This window comes from Xiphophorus couchianus, chromosome 8 (genome assembly GCF_001444195.1).
Source record: "Xiphophorus couchianus chromosome 8, X_couchianus-1.0, whole genome shotgun sequence".
In the NCBI taxonomy this organism is placed as follows: domain Eukaryota; kingdom Metazoa; phylum Chordata; class Actinopteri; order Cyprinodontiformes; family Poeciliidae; genus Xiphophorus; species Xiphophorus couchianus.
This window is the reverse complement of record NC_040235.1, coordinates 10,073,869-10,092,199: the sequence shown is the minus strand read 5'-3', so window position 1 is coordinate 10,092,199 and position 18,331 is coordinate 10,073,869. Positions and strand designations below refer to the sequence as shown.

Below are 18,331 nucleotides of genomic sequence, written 5' to 3'. Positions count from 1 at the left end.
AGTCAGCAATGAAGCAAAACCAACGAGCTGGGCAAGAAAAGCATTAATCAGAGAAACAAAGAAATGGCAACTCTGGAGAAGCTGGAGAGAGCCACAGTCAAGAATTAAGCTCTTTTTAAAAGAACATCATAAGACGTGTTCATTTAACATTTCTTATGTTGACACAGTCAACAGGTGGAAGAACAAAGAATGACCTGTAAACAATTCAAATTTAAAAATACTTTATTGATCCCAAAGGGAAATTAAATGTTGTTGTAACTCATATTAATTAAAGATTCTTCAAATGTTATTGTACATGGTGATGGCTATGGGTAGGAAAGCAGTTTGTACTACAACTTAAACTAAAAACTATACACTTTATGCATTAGTTTGTGTTGGTCTGTCATATAAAATTCTGATGGAGTACTTTAAAGTTTGTGTTTGGATTATGACAAAAATGTGGAAGAGCGTGAATACTTGAGCAAGGCATTGTATCACTGAACTGTCAATCACAAAAAACTATATTTCACAAAAATCCCCAAACTCATTAAGTAAAACTGAAACATTGCAGCATTAAATGACTTTTCCCAGCCATCTAATTCTGTTTTCTGACACTGCAGGCAAAAATTAAAAAGTTTTCTATGCTTGCAGTATTCTTTTGTCTCCTCCTCTGCTAATGGGGATGACAAAAGTGAATAAGACTGATACAGTTTAGTGGCGACATAATAGGAACCGAGAGGCTTTGCACGTGCTGCGACACCCTCAAGATTCCTTCACTACCATTCTAAAAATAGAGCGCCATGCAGCTGCAAGGATGCTCTGCTGCATCTTCTCTGAAAAATATAACCTCCAGTGCTGTATAATGGTGTTCTCTGTGAGTGAAAGAGTGTTTTCACAGGTTGAGTGTATGCACACACATTTCTGATTATATCTAGAGACTGACACTATGATGATTACTGCACAGGGTTGCAGTAAAAGGGGTGTTAGCTGTAATCATTAGGTCTCTCTTAGAACGTCTCAGATTCATTTTGCCCTCCCATTTCTTCATTCAGCACTCTGGATTCTGATTTAAATTCCCAAACAATAGTGCAAGAGACTCACCTCATCCATTATACATGAGAGAAATTGGAAACCTCTCAGTCTGACTATTAACGGAACCTCTGTCTGTGTTGAGTTGTGTGAGGTTTCCGTTGTGCTTCATATATGTCTGGGGAGAACAGTATGGTAGAGACGCAGATGTGTGACGAGGCAGCAGGGAGACACACACACACAGCAGAGAAAAATGGAAAAGGAAAAGGCTGGGCAGGCGGGCGTATATAAAATTCGCCCCGCATGCTCTCGGACATGTGATAGGGGTTTTAAGGAGAAACACGTCTGGGTTGGGGGGGGGGGGGGGGGGTTCTTAGCAGGAGGAGGAGTGCATGTAGACAAATTGGGGACATATTAACAATGAAAGCTGGAGTAAACTTGTGGAAACTGAAGCAGATGGAGAGCTCAGTCAGCGCAATGGAGATGGGAACGATAAATAAGACAACAGAGTCTTATCTCTGTCTGGTGGAACAAAGAACAATTCAGAGCCAAATACTAAAACTAACATCTTTCATTTACTTAACGCCTCAAGAGCATATATATGTCTATTCAATCTAACTTGCAATCTGTGATTCATAAATGCTTCAACAGATAAAACTCCTATAAAAATACTGGAAACGGTAGACTGAGTAGGAAAGAAAAGTTAGATGAAACAGATTAAAGTTTAGTGGCCTGGATTTGGTTCAGATTTGACTTTCTAAAATTGATGGAACAGCCAGGACTGTTGGAAAGAAATATTTAACTGTAAAACTTAACTTTGCAGTTAAGATGCACAATATATTATTTCTCATTCTGACATAAAGAAAATAAGAGTAAACTTTTCATGTTTCAGAAAAATTTTGGATTAGCAAAAAAATATTTTATTCGTTAAATGCCCGAATAATGAGCAACAAGAGCACTAGAGTAGATCAAGTGCACAAGATTTAAAATTGAGGTTCAAATACATTTCTTCATGGAATTACCTTTTGAATTTTATGATTTGGATCAAATGTTTTCGGCCTGCTTTGACAAGCTGCTCACAATTTGCTTGAAATTAGCTTAGTTAACTTATATTTGTAAGGTCTAAAAGCAATAATTTATTGATCCCAATCAACAGCAGCCAATCAATAATTACGTTTTATTGATGTGAGTATTACATAGTTTGGGTACAGACAAAGTGTGAACTACCGCAACATTGGGTTTATAGTTGAAATAATCACTTGAGCAAAATTATGTACTTTTTGTCAAGTTTCTGATCATGTTCATGGAGAAAAACAGCAAACATATTACATAATATTAACATAATAAGGTTTACGACAGAACAATTTGGAAAAAGCACAGTGGTGGAGGGGTGATGGTTTGAGTTTGACTTGAAGTTACATAACCCAGACATCTAGCAGTTGTTCAATCATCTGTGAGCTCCTCTGTTGTACTCTGGAGTCTAATGTCGGCCTGAAAGCAGGTCTGGACATTAATAAAAGTGATAATCTGCAATTGGACCCATGTAGGAGCTGAAAAATGAATGTCTGCAGCCTCAGCTTCCTATAAAACACATAATCTCTAAACTACTGTAAAAAAAAGCAACAGTGAGAACAATTATGCCTTTGTTTTATACGTAAAATGAGTCAGACTCACTTAAATACACTTGACTTCTTAACTATTTGCAAGAATCTTCTCTATTTTTTTCGAAGAGCTGCACATCTTTTAAATAATTTAGACAGAATTATGAAGGACCAAAAACAGAAACTAGCAGAACTATGTCAAATTCCAAGTGTTTTCTTTTTTATCCATATTTGCTTTCTGTTTACAAACATAAAACCCAATAACATTTGTATTCCCATCCCACTTTATAAGTTGTTTGTTTGGCTTCTGTCTCTAATAGTTAATAGCGTAGGTCTTCGAGTTTCTCAGCCGCTGTTCACACTCACTTTTTCTGAGTTGTCTTTCATGTGTCATGTGCAAATTGCCTAATTACATTCTTATGCAATGCAATATGCTTCAAGCAATTGCTCCATTCAAGAAAAGGAAGGAGAAGCTCGTCTTGTTCTGAATATCATTAGAAGTGATACCTCCATTGGGTGTTTGTTCACCATAAACAAGAAGCTGCTAAAAAAAGAAGTTCCTCATTCTTAATGCTCCTTAATCGAATCTTCCTCTCAGAAGCTCTAATTGAATTGTGGCTCTTACAAACACACACATGCAGAACAGCATCTGTGCACTAATGTGCACAGTAAGGGTGTTGAGGACCTGTTGAGAGGCTTGTCGCATAACTTAGGGGGTCGATGGGACTTAATGGGTCCCCTGAAAGTGCAATGCATTGTGGGATATTTGATCAGGGAGCGGGTGGAAATGTCAGCACGCTTATGGCCGAAAGCAACAACCATATCACACGAAGAGTCGAGTTATTCAGTCAATTCTTACATATGTGGCCATAAGTGTAAAGTAATTTAATATTTATATAAATTGCAACAGGAAAATCAAACTCGACCGATCTGTTTACTGCACTAATATGGAAGAGTTGCTGCATAGAATACATAATAAATTAGTTTAATTAAGTAATTGTGGACTTTATTAGGCATTTGAATTGAAACAAAAAAACACACTGACTGGACCACAAGCAGATTAAGTATCAGATTAACAATTCATAGTTTCATAGAAAATAAAAGTGGGTCATTGTTTTTGTGACTGAGCTGCTATCATGTTTGTGTCTTCTTTTGGATTTTACTTATCATAGAAAGTACACCTGGCTCAGATTTTCTGTGTGTAGCTATTTTTCTTTCGAGGAAAAGTTAATTTATTGAGCAATTTAATGGAAAGAACTCCTGGCATTTATTCTCTTTGTTTTTCTCAATCATCAAAAGTACACCTGGTGCAGTTTTTTCTGTGTTTTGCAGTTCTTTCGGGAGCTGAATGATTTTCTGGTTAATTGCTATAATGACCTATGTGTACTGCCTTTGATTTTCTGCTCCATTAAAAGTGTCCAGTGTTTATGTGTGTCTGTTGTTTCTCCCCATTGAAGCAACTTTTGGATCTGTGAATTTAGGGACTGGTTCTTCTCCACTGTCACCACATTCTTGATTATGAAGAGGGATTGCTTGAAAGCTAAAAACTAAAAGTAAGCAACCGGGTTTCCTAAGATAGGTATCTTTTTTACCAGCTATTCTGTTTTATTGTATTTGCCTGTTTTATTCACTTCTGATTTCTGTGATTGCTACTTTAGCCAAGTCTTTGTGACTGAAAAGATTTCTGAACTCAATAGGACTTTAATAATGGTATACAAGGAAAATATAAACAAAGTGTAACAATATCCTTTTGATGTCTTTGTTTATTAGAGCCGTAATGACCCGAACCAATAAAGTACTTATGATCTAGACACTATATCTGCATAATTGCAAAATGTCTTTAGCCAAAATATACAGATAAAATTTTAAATATTCGGAAATCCACGATATTGTTCCACATGGGTGACTTGTAATACACACTTGTGCATTAAGTGGTCTTTGTAATCAGCAAGTTAAATTTGCCATTTGTTTTGTAGAATGACAGTAATTTGAAAATGAATAGGCTCAATTTCAGAGTAAAAAAAACAACAAAAACCAGAGCACAGCTGGAACCCTCATTTTCTCAAACTGCAATCAACTAAATTTAACCTCATTCAGCGGATTTAAAGCAATAATTACTGCCTAACTGAAGCAGAGAGGATAAAACAAAACAGAGAATAGGATAAATGTCTTACTGTGATTTTCCATAAATGAAGATACAGGTCACACAAATATGGAAGTGTTTATAAAAAAATATTTTTACATAAATAGAAAGAAGTCTGCACATGAACATGCTTTTTTATCAAATATGATCAGTGGAAAGCAGAACAAAAATGTTATGTAACGCTCTCAGGTTTGTGACTGCAGATCAACAACAAAGTCAGCCAGGTGGCTGACCTGCATAAACTAAGACATAATATTTCATTTGCATCCCTCTGTTAAAGCCAGCCCTTTCATCTCGCATGCCATTTTTCACACCCTCACAGTTTCATGAACCCCGTTGTCCTCCACCATTCATCCGAACCACGACACAGCTCTCCTCTGAGGCAGATCAAAGCGCTTGTTTTGTCACTCGGGAGAACTGAATTTAGGTGTGTAAATAAGATGCAACCTCTCTCTTGTCTTGGCTGATCTGCTTCATATTCGCAGATACATAAATGTGCATAAAGTTACACACATTAAGCCAAGCCCTCTTGAGTGTTTTCATTCTATGGCTAAAAATGTTTGTAATTCACATTAGCTTGTTTCCTCAAATGAGCCTCCGTATGAAGACAAGCACTTTGTAATTGCTTGATATAATAATCCTGATGAGTGCTTTTAATCTGGTACACCACGCTGACATAACAGTGGGGATGGCGGTCTCAGTATTCTCACCACTTTCCTGCAGCATTAAACCTATTAAAAACTATTTAGTGGACTGGAGATAAAACTCTACAGACCAAACCACAAACTCCAGGGCTGGTAAGTAAAGCCAGCATGCATGTGCCAAACTCTTCAATTAATGAAGTGAGCCAATCCTGACAGACTCCCTTGTTAAAATCACTATTAATATGTATGTATGATGCCAGGATGAACTTAAAAGCAAAAAATACAAGTGACTTTCGGCTCAATTGCTTAAACCAGTTGTTATATAAGACAGAACAATCTCAAAGCTTTAAAGTGACAGTCCACAAATAACTATGAATGTTTTTTTCATTATTATTTCAGCCTTGCGTATGCACTGTTAGATGTTTTAAATGCCTAATGCTGGTAGATGTGGTATAATGTTTAAAACTACCAATCGGAGTGGCTTAACTTTTAAATAAGTCTGTTTCCATCCATCTTGAAAAACTCTCCAGTTCATTCTGGTAGACCCAAAAACTCTCAGAATGTGTTTGTCTTGATGTTTTCTTCAGATAAGACCAGAAAACAAAACAAAATAAAGTGCTAAATATCTCTCCAGACCAGAAGCCACCTACACTGATTTATTTCAATACAAGGAAGCAGCGGTTTTCCTCCAAGATCCTCCTGGTAACAATATGGGGCATACATGGTATTCAAAGCTTATCTTAAGGACAAAGCAGCTGGCTTTATTCAGTAATCTCCTCACTTCGCAAAAACAGTGAAAAGAAAAGGCTCACTAATGCACATGTGTATTCTAAGGTACAGGTACCACATTATTCAGTCAGTTTATGTTAGGCTAGTGGTTTCCAACTCTGGTCCTCAAGACTTGAATTACTGTGTGGAGATTTGGGGAATATAAAAAAGGCACTTTAGAGCTGCTTTGCTCATCACAAAAATGAGCAATAAATAAGATGGGATATTTACACCATACAAATGTGTTACTTTTAAAGTTAAACATAAAAAATATGGATCTTGTCAAATTCAAAGCTGGTCAAATAATGTAAAGAGCAATAAACATTAAGATACCACACATTTTTAAAAATATATATATTTTTTTCCATAAGAATCGAGGTTTATAAGTTAACAGAAAAGCTGCATTTTAGAAAACATAATGCATGTACAATAATGAAGAGCACGTCCTTTAGAGTGAATCTGTGAAACAGCATAGTACTGTATAGGAAAATGTTTTGATTTTTGTTGTTTCACTAAAGATTAATGTCGTTATTTGGATATCTTATAGGAGACTGTAGACCAGGGGTGGGCAATCCTGGTCCTCGAGGGCCGGTGTCCTGCCACTCTTAGATGTGTCTCTGGTCCAACACACTTGAATCCAATAGCTGAATCACCTCCTAAGTGCAGTCAGGTTCTCCAGAGTCCTGCTAATGACCTCATTATTTGACTCAGGTGTGTTGAAGTAAAGATACATCTAAAAGTTGCAGGAGACTGGCCCTCGAGGTCTGGAGTTGCCCACTCCTGCTGTAGATAGTAAGCAACGTGCAGACTATATAATAATGTACTAATTGTACAGATGCGCTTCTGAAAGTGTAGAAATTGTGACAATAAGGTAAAGTTAAATTTCTAATGAGTAAATAAGTGCCTGTGAAATTAATAGAAGACAGAATTGAGTGTCAGTATCTTTGCAGATTAAACTCAGATTTCCTGAGCAATCATAAGACTCAGATGATCTATGAATGCAGTGCCATAAAATATTCAGAACCCTTGAGTTTTTTTTTTGTTGTTTTTTCAAATTTAAACAGATACAGTACAGACCAAAAGTTTGGACACACAGTTGTGTCCAAACTTTTGGTCTGTACTGTATTTCATTGGGATTTTATATAATTAACCAGCCAAAAGTTTGGTACATACGTAAGTAAAGAGCAAGGGAAATAAACAAATCTACAAAATGTGGACTACAAGCATGTTCCCTTGAGAACCACTTTGCAGAGCCACTTTCCTCTGCAGCTCCAAGTCTTTTGTGAATGTCTCTACCAGCCTTTCATTTCTGGAGACTCATTTGGCTCTTATGTGTTGTAAAATAGCTCAAATTCAGTCAAATTTGATTGCACAAATGTGTGAGCATCAATTTTCAAGTCTTGGTGCAGATTCTGTGGTCGGGACTTTGACTAGGCCATTTTAACATATGAGAATGCTTTGATGAACTATTCTATTGTGAATCTGCCTTTATGTTCAGGGGAAACAAATACAAATGCACATCACCCTTTCCAGATGATTAGTTTTAAACATTTGGAAAACCATTTCACATCCACTTCACAGTTATCCACCACCTGGCAATGCTGCTCAGTCACATATGAACAAATTGCATTGAAGTTGGTGAGACTGCGAACACCTGCTCTGTGAGAGCAACTTGTTAGCTGAATGCATCAAAGTGGCGCACAGACTCCACGCAGCCCTGAAGGCGCATAGATAAAACCAAATATGGGATTTGCTACGTGACACACACAGACAGAGGGAATGAGGTAATACCACATCAGCCCACATGTGTGGATGTTGGACTTTGCACAGCTGAAGGTCATTCATCGACAGAATTACATACCACGTCGATCCTGTTATGAACTCCCCCTCTGTTGCACGGATGCTTGATTTTCTTTTTTCTCATTCTAGATCGAGGCTATCCCGTCTGTCATACATGAACACACAGCCACACGTGCTTCGCAGCTCCAACTCAAAGCAGCGCAGCGCGGGATGGATGCAGCCTGTAGAGATGCAGGTCCTTCCCCTGCGAGCTGTCGGACGTACTTTCTGCTAAATGTGAATTATTTGCGTCTTTTATTAAAACACTGACCGGGTTCAGACAGGGTTCTCGTCCATCCTGGCTCCTTTTGTGAATTTACAACCTCTGCAGTCCCTCTCTGTGCCCGACTCAGGTAACTGACAGAGGAAGGTGATCAGCGCACGACGGCGTTGATTGTAGGTGACTGATTGACTAATTGATAGAGGGATGTGAAAGGCAGCCCCCGTTAGCCTAGATAGGGTATATTCTAAGTGAGAATGCTAAAGGGTTCCTGCGAGTCCTCGCTTTGCCTTTGCATGACTTTGGTTATACAATGATGCCTCCTCATTCAGAACAACATGGAAAGGCAAGCATCCTCTTCCTCCCCATTCAGACTGACTAAGCCTCAGCCTCGATAGAGTAAAAAGAGGCATCTAGGTGTTTCTGTTATAAATGCAATGGGGAGATAGCGCTGAGAGATTTAAAGCACTTGTCCGATCAGCCGCACGCCCCGGGGCAACAGACGGGACAAAGCGCACGGAGAGTCTATGCGCATTGCAAGGCAGGCTGACTAAACCCCCGGATAGCGCAGTGGTCATTCATCAAGTCACCCGACTGTCATACCTGCATGCATGGCCACACACACCAAAAAGAAGAAGAAGAAGCCTCCCGAGAGGTGCAATCAGAAACAATTAAAGGTGGACACCTCCGAGGATTGCTCACCTAACTTTTGCTGCCACGGAAGATATCGCATCGTTTCTCAGATTCTTCCTTTTGGACACGGCAGTTCCCATGCTGACATGGAAACGACGCAGGCGGGAAAAGTGGTCATTCCAAACGTTCGGAGGAATGCGACAAGGACGAGATCAGCGAGCTAAAAACGGGAAAGTTGGAAGCAAATCCGGGAGCTGATGGGTTTTACACGCGCGTCCGCAGAGCGAAGAGACGGACGGTATACTCCTCTCTGCTCTCCGCTTGTCTCTCTGGGGTTGAGCACGTACTTGGGGTTGCTCAACAGCTGTGGCTTAAAATACACACGCAGACATCCCTCTCTGCTCTCTCTCCGTCTCTCTCTCTCTCTTTCATTGATCCTGGATCCACTCAGAGGACTGGAGGTGTTGGCGATATCAGCATCATTCCCACGAAGAGAAAAGGAGCATGGGGAGAACTGGTATCATTCACTCATTCGCTGTTTTGGGACTTATTTGTTTTTCTGTTATCTGTATGTAGTGATCTTTCAGGATGTTATGTAATCGGTCATTTGGGTTAAAGCCACCCCTCCCATTCGTTCCCCGTCTCACAGACTCAGATACGTTGAAATGGACTCTTATGAACAGAAGGAGCAATGCAGTCCTCTTTGAGCATCAAATATGACACTTGCAAAATTTTCTTCCTGCGGCTGATTTTATCTACAAGCCATCATTCGGGACCGTAGTGATGAAAACGAGAACATACATTTCACATAGACCATTTAGTTACAGTGTGTCATATATTATTAATAATAATAATAATAATAATAAACTCAATTATTATTATTTCAATTATTATTAATACCTATGCCAATTTGTAAAAATGCTAAGTTAGAATGAAAAATGATCCATTCCTTCACTTTCCAACTCATTCAGAGTAACGTTGTGACCGTTCAGCCTGTGGCCTTGCATTGGTGTTTCATTCATTATTTATTCATGTATTTATTGATTTATGTTTTAATTAAAGAAGGTTATTAAAAGGTGGTTTTTGTGAACTGAATATAATGTAAAGGGAATGGAGGTCTTCTCTTGGGAGGGCCAGTGGGATGGCCACCCATTTTTCAGGGCGACGGACCCATCTACCACCCCTAAGGGTCGTGGTTGAGAGATACAGTCAGGCTCACCTGGCTATGGAACCAGTGACCACAAGTGTGGTTGGTCACTCTTCCACTCTGGAGTTACACTGAACTGAAGCGGGAGTTGAATTATTGCCCGCCAACTTGATGCCTGTATAGACATTGGTGCCCTGTCTGCAATGGTGTGAGCACTGTACCAATCTATTGTGGTGAAGAGAGAGAGCTGAGCTAAGTTCTTTATTTAACAGCCAATCTACATTCCTACCCTCATCTGTCGTCATGAACTCTGGGTAGAAACCAAAAGAACAAACTCAGGGATACAATCAGCTGACATGAGTTTCCTGCGCAGGGTGTCCAGGCTCTCGCTTACGGACAGGGTGAGAAGCTCAGAGTAAAGCTGCTTCTCCTCCACATCAAGAGGAGTCTCGAGGGCAACAAGGGTGAGATAAAAGAGGTTGAGGTGGCTCAAGCATCTGGTTTGGATGCCTCTTGGACTCTTTCTTGTGAGGTGTTCTTAGTACGTCCAGATGAAGGCCCAGGACATGTTCATGAATCATGTTATGTTTATGCTTCACTTCTGCGTCACTCTCTCTCGCCTTACTAATCGAGTCTTTCCTGCTAACCCAGGGGTGGGCAACTCCAGGCCTCGAGGGCCGGTCTCCTGCAACTTTTAGATGCACCTCTACTTCAACACACCTGAGTCAAATAATGAGGTCATTTGCAGGACTCTGGAGAACTTGACTGCACTTAGGAGGTGATTGAGTTATTGGATTCAAGTGTGTTGGACCAGGGAGACATCTAAGATTTGCAGGACACCGGCCCTCGAGGACCAGGATTGCCCACCCCTGTGCTAACCTGTCTCTTGCCTGTTTTCACCTGCTCCCTTCACTACTTAATTTCCCCTCTGCTTTCTTTGCTGGATTATGTGAATTGTGTGAATAGTTTTCCATTCAATCCTTGCCTTGTTTGCCCTCTAGTGTCTGATCTCGTTCCCACATTATTCTCATCCTGCCCATGATGGATTAGGCCTATTCCAGCTCATGTGATATGTGCTCCCGACCTTCGGTATAGACACTGACCAAGGATCCCAGCTTTGGCCCTTTGCTAAGTATTCTGTCATCTGCCTCTTCAATAATGACCAACGCCTTTTTCGGCTGCCTTGTTACACCTCGCCATTCCCCCAGAGGAGTTGGCCCAAGTGAATAGAAATAAGGGAGTCTGAGCCTCTGCTTAAGCTGCTTACTTACCTTGGATTAAGTGGAAGGTAGTTGTTGGATAAAAATTGCGGTGTGCACCATGCTGACAAAAATCAACATAAAACATTGGAACAAGTTGGAAAAACCTGAAACAGTACTAGAGAAAGTTTTATGGGTAATAATCAGTTACATATTTTTATGTTCCCCCAACATTTTTATTTTTTAGTTCAATTTGGAAAATATTCTAACTTGGCTTAATTACAAAAGGTAAAAAATGACCAACAAAAATAAAACAGTATGTATTTCAGGTACTAGAGAAGAATTCACAGTATGGTTGAGGCTGACAACTGATGAAGCAAATGATGAGAAACAACTTACATACAAATAACAAATGCAATAGAAATGGAACATTATTATATTTACTGTCATAGTGTTATTTAAAAAGGTAAAAGGTAATTAATTAGAATAAGGGTGATGATAAGACTCAGATTATCATGCAAACTAAATACTTAAGTGCAAGTAAACAATTAGAAAGGGACAAGTTACACATCGTTTATTTAGAATGCATTTTTAAAATTGTGTAAGATGCTTAAGTAACAATAGAAAGTCAAATAATTATCTTTTGACCCAAAGCAGACATTTTGCAAATAATATAAGCAAATTTGATGCAAAATTTTCAATAAACATCTAATGTTTTATTAGATTTTTTATTGACAACATCCCTATCTAATCAATAGGGAACAACAATAGTCCCCTATTGACACGACCACCGATAAGGGTCGTGATTTTTCTCTTTCTTCACCACAACAGACCAGAAGAAACCTTATATTCCTACAGACTGCACCCTAAACAGTCTCTCCTGCATCAATCATTCAGGAATATGACATCAAAAAACTTGAATTGCTTTGCTTTAATGCAAAAAAAACATCTTGTTTCTGAGACAAGAGAAACCGGAATTTTGCTTAAAATATTGTTAAATGTAATATTTTCCATTGTTAGTGCAATGGAAAGAATAAACTTTTTAATGCTTCAATTCAGGTAAAACAACCTCTGAGTAATAAAAAAGCAAAAATAGTTGCAGAAATCAATAGTACTGTCATTTGATGTATTTACACAAAGTTGTTTTCTTCGGCACTGTTTAATGTACTTTACAAAACCTGTGCAGCAGCGCCTATCGATTGATTTGTTCCTAATTTAAAGATGTGTGTTCGCTAAAACCCATTAGCATTGCAGACTTCGAAGATATTTAATGTTTCCTCACAGACTGATGTTTGTCATTGTGGTGTTTGCACACACTCCCATGTACGGCACATGCATGCGTACGTCATTTAAACGGATGTAAGCTCGTGCTGTTGTGGAATCAGCCGTTAGCCTTCAAAAAAACATATCAATCAATTTGCAATCCACAGGTCATTTCTCCAGCAACTCAGATGTGCAAAGTGTCCTTGTTGTTGCTATTGTTGTTGAGGTTTCTTTCTTTGCCTTTGCTTTGCGTCCTTGTCCTGCACGTAGACGCAGATGGTCACTGTCACACACCCACACACAATAAGACAAAAGGAATGAGAATCAATAAATAAAATAAAGCACCGCTGGGCTGGTGTGAGCTGCTGTAACCCATTAGGCAGTAAATAATTCCAGGCATCTCTGACTAGACTGAGGAAGAGTGTGCGGGCGGACTGTAGATGAGCACAACAGAAGGAGGTATAAATGTTTGGAAAATACATTACATAAAAGAATTCCTGCTCCAGGAAAAGTGATGGAAATAAACATTATGAACAGACAAGGGAGATTTCAAGCATAAATGTGCAACATGTTCTTCTTAAAAAAACAAATATCACCCGTGCTAGTAGGATTTAACAGTGCAGAAACTGGGAATGGAAAGTGCTAAAAAATACAAATAAGAGGCAATAAAATGTGCAGGATGAGGAAAAAACCTTATGCAGTCATAAATCCACATCTGCCCTGGGTAATAGTGTCTCTGCTGACCCTGAGACACTCTCCATTTGATTGATTGTAAAACAGATCAATATTTGAGTCGGTTACAGCAGCAGTCCACTGAGTGGTCCGACGGTTTGAAGGGGCTACATTTAAACCCCAGTCTCAAATCAGTGAATCTCTCTTCTTTTTTTTTTTTGCATTTGCTCAGGGAACATCTGCTAAGTATGACAGTGGTAATGTGAACACAGTGCAGTAGATGTGAAAATTGCAACCTGTGACGTGAGTTTCAGTGAGTGCAGACATGGCAGTCCTCGCCATTCCAATCCATAAAGTGTTTTCATCACAAGCATTTAGTGCAACATTTAAGACTTGCAGAGGATGACTCATGCTAAAATTGGTCATTCCTACTGGCATGCCCAAAAGGCTGTGCTGTTGTCTGCAGAGGAATTGCATTCGATATACTGCAGACGGGCTCTCAGAAAAGGGACATTTTCCACATTTCACAACCATTGCCAAGACCTTTAAAGAAGGTCTTCGTCATGACTTTATGCTGAGGTAGAATATCCTTTTTATTCCACAGATGGTGTGCATTATTGTCAGAACAAGTACTGCTAGTGACTAAAAACAGTTAATTTAGATGTATGTCAGGTAATTTTCAAACCAAATTATCTAATTTTGGTAGTTTACAGACATGTACGTTTTTGAAGTTATTGCATTATTTCTTTAGAATGTTAAAGTATACATCTAAAACTCTGAACTGAATTGATGCTTCCTGGATCTGGCTTCACATAGTCTTTTGGACTTTCCTGCATCTGTTAACCATAAACAAGAGTGTTTGAAAGAAATAGTAGAACCCGTTTTTCTTAATGACTCCAATTTCCTCTGGTGAATTGATGAGGTTCTGATTACGTAATCGCTGCATGGAGCACTGATTTGTTGAGCACTTGCATATAAGAGTCAGAGAGTATTGGATTAGCAAAACAAAGAAACACTCAGCAACAGTAAAGAAGTTCTGCAGCAGCCAAATATTGTACAGGCTTAATCAACCTTCAAATCCAATTACAATGTTTTGTCTCATGCACTCTTTCCACCAAATGTTATTCAAAGTTTCAGCAACCTTCATTTTGTTTTATATTCCTTCACCTTCAGTAAAACTAAAACCCAACTTACCCGGCAAGATTAGTTTTTGTACTATTAACAGTTTTATTTCAGATTAAGACAACCTATATTGAACCCACTGGGGTGTTCAGAGGTCATTTCAAGAAAAGCCGGTAACTTTTCTGCATATCAAGACAAAATTCGGTTCCTACAGAGGGGTACCACAACAATCTGAAATTATAGTCCAAAGAAATGATCTTTTTGTCCGTTTTATTGTTGCAGTTCACTGTTGGCTAAGCTGATAGACCAGCAGACCCAGCAAGCAACAGTTTTCTTTTCCTCCCATCAAACATCCAAATTTGTCTGCAAACTTGAGGTAACAAGAATATTCTGATTAACTTTAGCACAGAAACTACATTTTGCCATCCATGAGACACTAAGCAATGAATTTCTGGATCCGCTATGGGGATATTTTAACTGTTTGGGGGATAGGAATGATTTATGCATGCGTTGATAGGATGTGGTGGGATGCTGTATTCTCAAAAGTGGATTAAGACTAAATGCTAGAAAAGCTTTAATTAAGACATTTATGAATTATGATAACCACCCAAGGCATTATTAATAACATTTAACTCTTAAAAATCCTGGTTCTTTTAAGTATTCTTATTTAATTATAAAAGAATTATGTGGAGAGTTAATGGATTACGCTGCCCAGTGTTAATTAACTTTGATAGCGCGTTATAAGCTCATTTATAGGCTCATTTGCTGTATTTGACTACTTAAGTGACACAGTCATGATATGTAGAAAGAATAGTATCATAGCTTTAAAGGGAAAGTTAGTTTCTTTAAAAAAAAAAACAGCCTCATGGTTGAGAGATACAGTCAGGCCTTATCATTTACATCTGTTACATGGTATATATATTTTTTTCTCTGTTGAAATAGTCAGAAAAACGTATGACATATAGTTTCCAGTGAGTAGAAACATTAACAGCACAAAAAGTACATACTGAGTCATGAGTCATAATCTTAGTCACAGAGCTGTTATTTAACTCTTACGTTAATACTGTTTTTTCTGGGTCTGTATTGATTAAATATAATATTTCTTACAAACAAAAACCTTATATAGCCAATATACTGTCTAGAAATACTATTTAAATGATTTTTATTTAGATAAAAAAACCACATTCTATTACCAAAGTAAAATACAGCACATTGCAAGGACAGTGCTTTGAAAAATCACTTAATACTTATTTGAATTTCTTTTGCTTCTGCTTTTTTTTTGTCACCTTTTCATGTTTCAGATTGTTTCAGATTAAGACAACCTACAAAGCACAAAGTGAAATTTAAAATGTTCAAATGACAATTTGCATATTGAATACAACAAAATTATCTAAACCAATCTGTGCTACAATGTAACTGATCCTCTAAATCAAGTAATTGCTAAAGCTAGCATTCAGTGCAACAACTGAGAATGAGACTTTTACATTAAGACTTTGAGCTGAACGGTCTGTTAGTGGCAGCGTTATATCCTTATTAGACTTAGTCAGAACTTTGACTAGGCCACTCTGGACCCGATCATGAAGAAGCAAAGCAGCCCCAAATCATCATACTGCCACCATCATGTTTGACTGTTGCAATAATGTTGAATTGTTTTGAAATGCTGTTTTAATTTTATAAAAGATGGGGAACTATTACTGCTCCAGAATATCATAGTACCACCAGCATGAAGATCATGATGGTGGCAGCATCATGCTGTTGTTTGCGCTTTTCCTCAATAGGGGCAGGAATGCTTGTCTGACTTGATCGAATTAAATGATAGAATTAGATATCAAGAGAAACCTTGTAGAAAATTGGGGCAAAACACTTGGGATTGGGACAAAGACTGCCATTCAAGTTGGACAGCAAGCGTTAATATGCATCCAAAACTTTAGTACTTCACATTAAAGCCATGCATTGTAATGGAGTCAATAATTTCAAAATTGAAAATCTGTGGTAAAACGTTTTGTTAACTTGTTGTTAAAAACTTGCTGCTGAAATCTATCTACGAGATTCTTCTATAAGGAATCTTAGATTGGATGAATACACATGCATGCCACACATTCCAGATTTTTACTTGTAAAACATGTGAAAATCACCCTTTAAATTCCACTTCTCAAATGAAATTACCACAAAATCCCTTAAAGCTTCAGCATTATTTAAAGTAAAAAGTTTCAAGAACAATGTATAATTTTGCAAGGTAACCAGAGGTCAGTGGCAAAAACATAGTGAACAAATGGTATCAAGAAAATCTTATGGCTTTTGGTTCAGGCATTCGTGTGTCTCCCTCAGAAAGACCTTCAATGACATTGTCAGCCCCATCATTAAATTAAAAGTATGATTTGCTCAAGCCCTAACTAATGCGGCTTCCATCAGCCTGAGCCGCACTCAGGTTTCAGTTCATAAATTGTGTATAAAAGACGGATTTACTCATTCAATGTCAAAGGTGCCACCGGTGCAGAAGAGCTAGAAAATACAAAACAAAAGCACTGATGGATGTTCTCATTCAGGCAATGAGGCTAAAATATCTGCTTGTCTAATAAACAAGCAGATTATTGTTTCTTAGACAAATCACATCTCCTGAAAGGACTGAAAATCAGGCTCTAATGTTGTGCACAGTAAATACTCATATAGCATGACAGTAGCTATTGCCATCTCATGACTTTAATAGTACTGGTATGTACATATAACTGCTGGAAGAACTTTTATTATGGTGACTACACCTCAACTGCAAAGCAACACCCTTACCAGCACAATATGGAAAGCCACTAAGCAAACTTTGGAACTTGGAAAACATTTATAATTAGATTATAAACAATACTACAACTTTTGAGATATTGGGCCATGAATTGTGAACTGTTAGTTTCCTAACTAAGTTTAAATCTGTTGCATATGTCATGTTCTGAATAACAACGTCTGTTTTATTTAACCTCTGTTTACCGTCTGTAAAAATCATTCGAGGTACTTTTCTCTTATACAGGCTGGTCACACTGTAACAGTTCAATGGAGCTGAATTAAAACAACTCTGCAAAGAAGAGAAGAGACAAAGTTCACCCATAGTAAAAACACAATTTACCAGAAACACCTGATGGCAGTAACTGGCTCTGGGCTCCAGTTATTAAGTTAAAGAAGTAATTGCTTTTTAAATTGATTTGGACAGCCTTTTTTGCACTAATAAACAAAGTATGTTTACTATTGTTATTTTCTTGCATTTTACAACAAGTACTTTTTTCTGGGAATATAATTACTGCTAAAAGATTTTCCTCCAATTGTTTATGCTCCCAAACTCTTCAGCAAATTCAACTTCTGATTTATTAGAAAAATGAACTTCAAACTAAATACAAAATAAGAGAAATGATGCAAAGCAAAAATAGGTTCCAAAAAATTATGCCCAATAGCTCTTTGTTGCATTATTTCATCTTCTTTTGAGCATAGATGTCAATGATAATCACCTGGAATGGCTACAAACTAACCAAACACCCTCTAGCTCAACTTTAAAATGTCCAGCCACTGTCATTTTAATATGAATAATTTGTCAGAGGCCACATTAACATAATTCCCTATTACTGATTTGGAGAGAACAAACAGCTCATTTAACCTGCTGCTGGCAGCGTGTCTGTTCTGTTTAGTGCAGATCCTGGAGGTGTAGCAATAAAGAATAAATCAGTATGTTGACCAAAGCTCTTTGATGGGTAACTTCATGTTTGTCAGTTTCTGCAAAGCTTGCCTGCCTTTAGTAGTGCTCATTGTTCATGTATGAGATGACAATGTGTGCCCTTTCAATTTTTAAACACATGCGTGTTGTTGCGAGGCTGATTTAGGGAGCGCGTCTAAAAAGACGGGATAGATTTTTCCTGGCTACGGCTGTTTGTTACTTTATTTGTCATTACCACAAGCTGAGCAACAGAAAATTGGCTGGCAAGTGAGTATTTCATTTGGAAATAGCAACTGCTGTCAAAATGGTTCTTGTTGAGTTAATTAAGCTGCATTTACTTTGTGACCTGCGCTGTCCGTCAGTCCATGCAGGAATCATAAA

General features: G+C 38.2%; 1 protein-coding gene and 1 long non-coding RNA gene across 6 annotated transcripts in view; one reads left to right on the top strand and one right to left on the bottom strand.

The window, feature by feature from the left end:
- Window positions 1-9,940, bottom strand: part of nsmfa (NMDA receptor synaptonuclear signaling and neuronal migration factor a) — a 44,644-nt gene extending 34,704 nt beyond the window's left edge. For 2 of the 5 annotated variants that reach the window (XM_028025775.1, XM_028025774.1), the window contains exon 1: window positions 8,926-9,938. In XM_028025775.1, coding sequence (XP_027881576.1) covers window positions 8,926-8,996 — 71 coding nt within the window. In that variant the 5' untranslated portion in view covers window positions 8,997-9,938. Of the gene's footprint in view, window positions 1-8,925 lie in introns of all 5 variants that reach the window. The other 3 variants (XM_028025773.1, XM_028025776.1, XM_028025777.1) reach the window with 3 other exon arrangements.
- On the top strand, window positions 1,922-18,068 carry LOC114149736 (uncharacterized). Its single transcript, XR_003596575.1, has 4 exons — window positions 1,922-1,934; window positions 6,605-6,607; window positions 6,892-6,949; window positions 18,057-18,068. It is a non-coding gene; the product is annotated as an uncharacterized LOC114149736 (long non-coding RNA).
- Window positions 18,069-18,331: the final 263 nt, after the last annotated feature.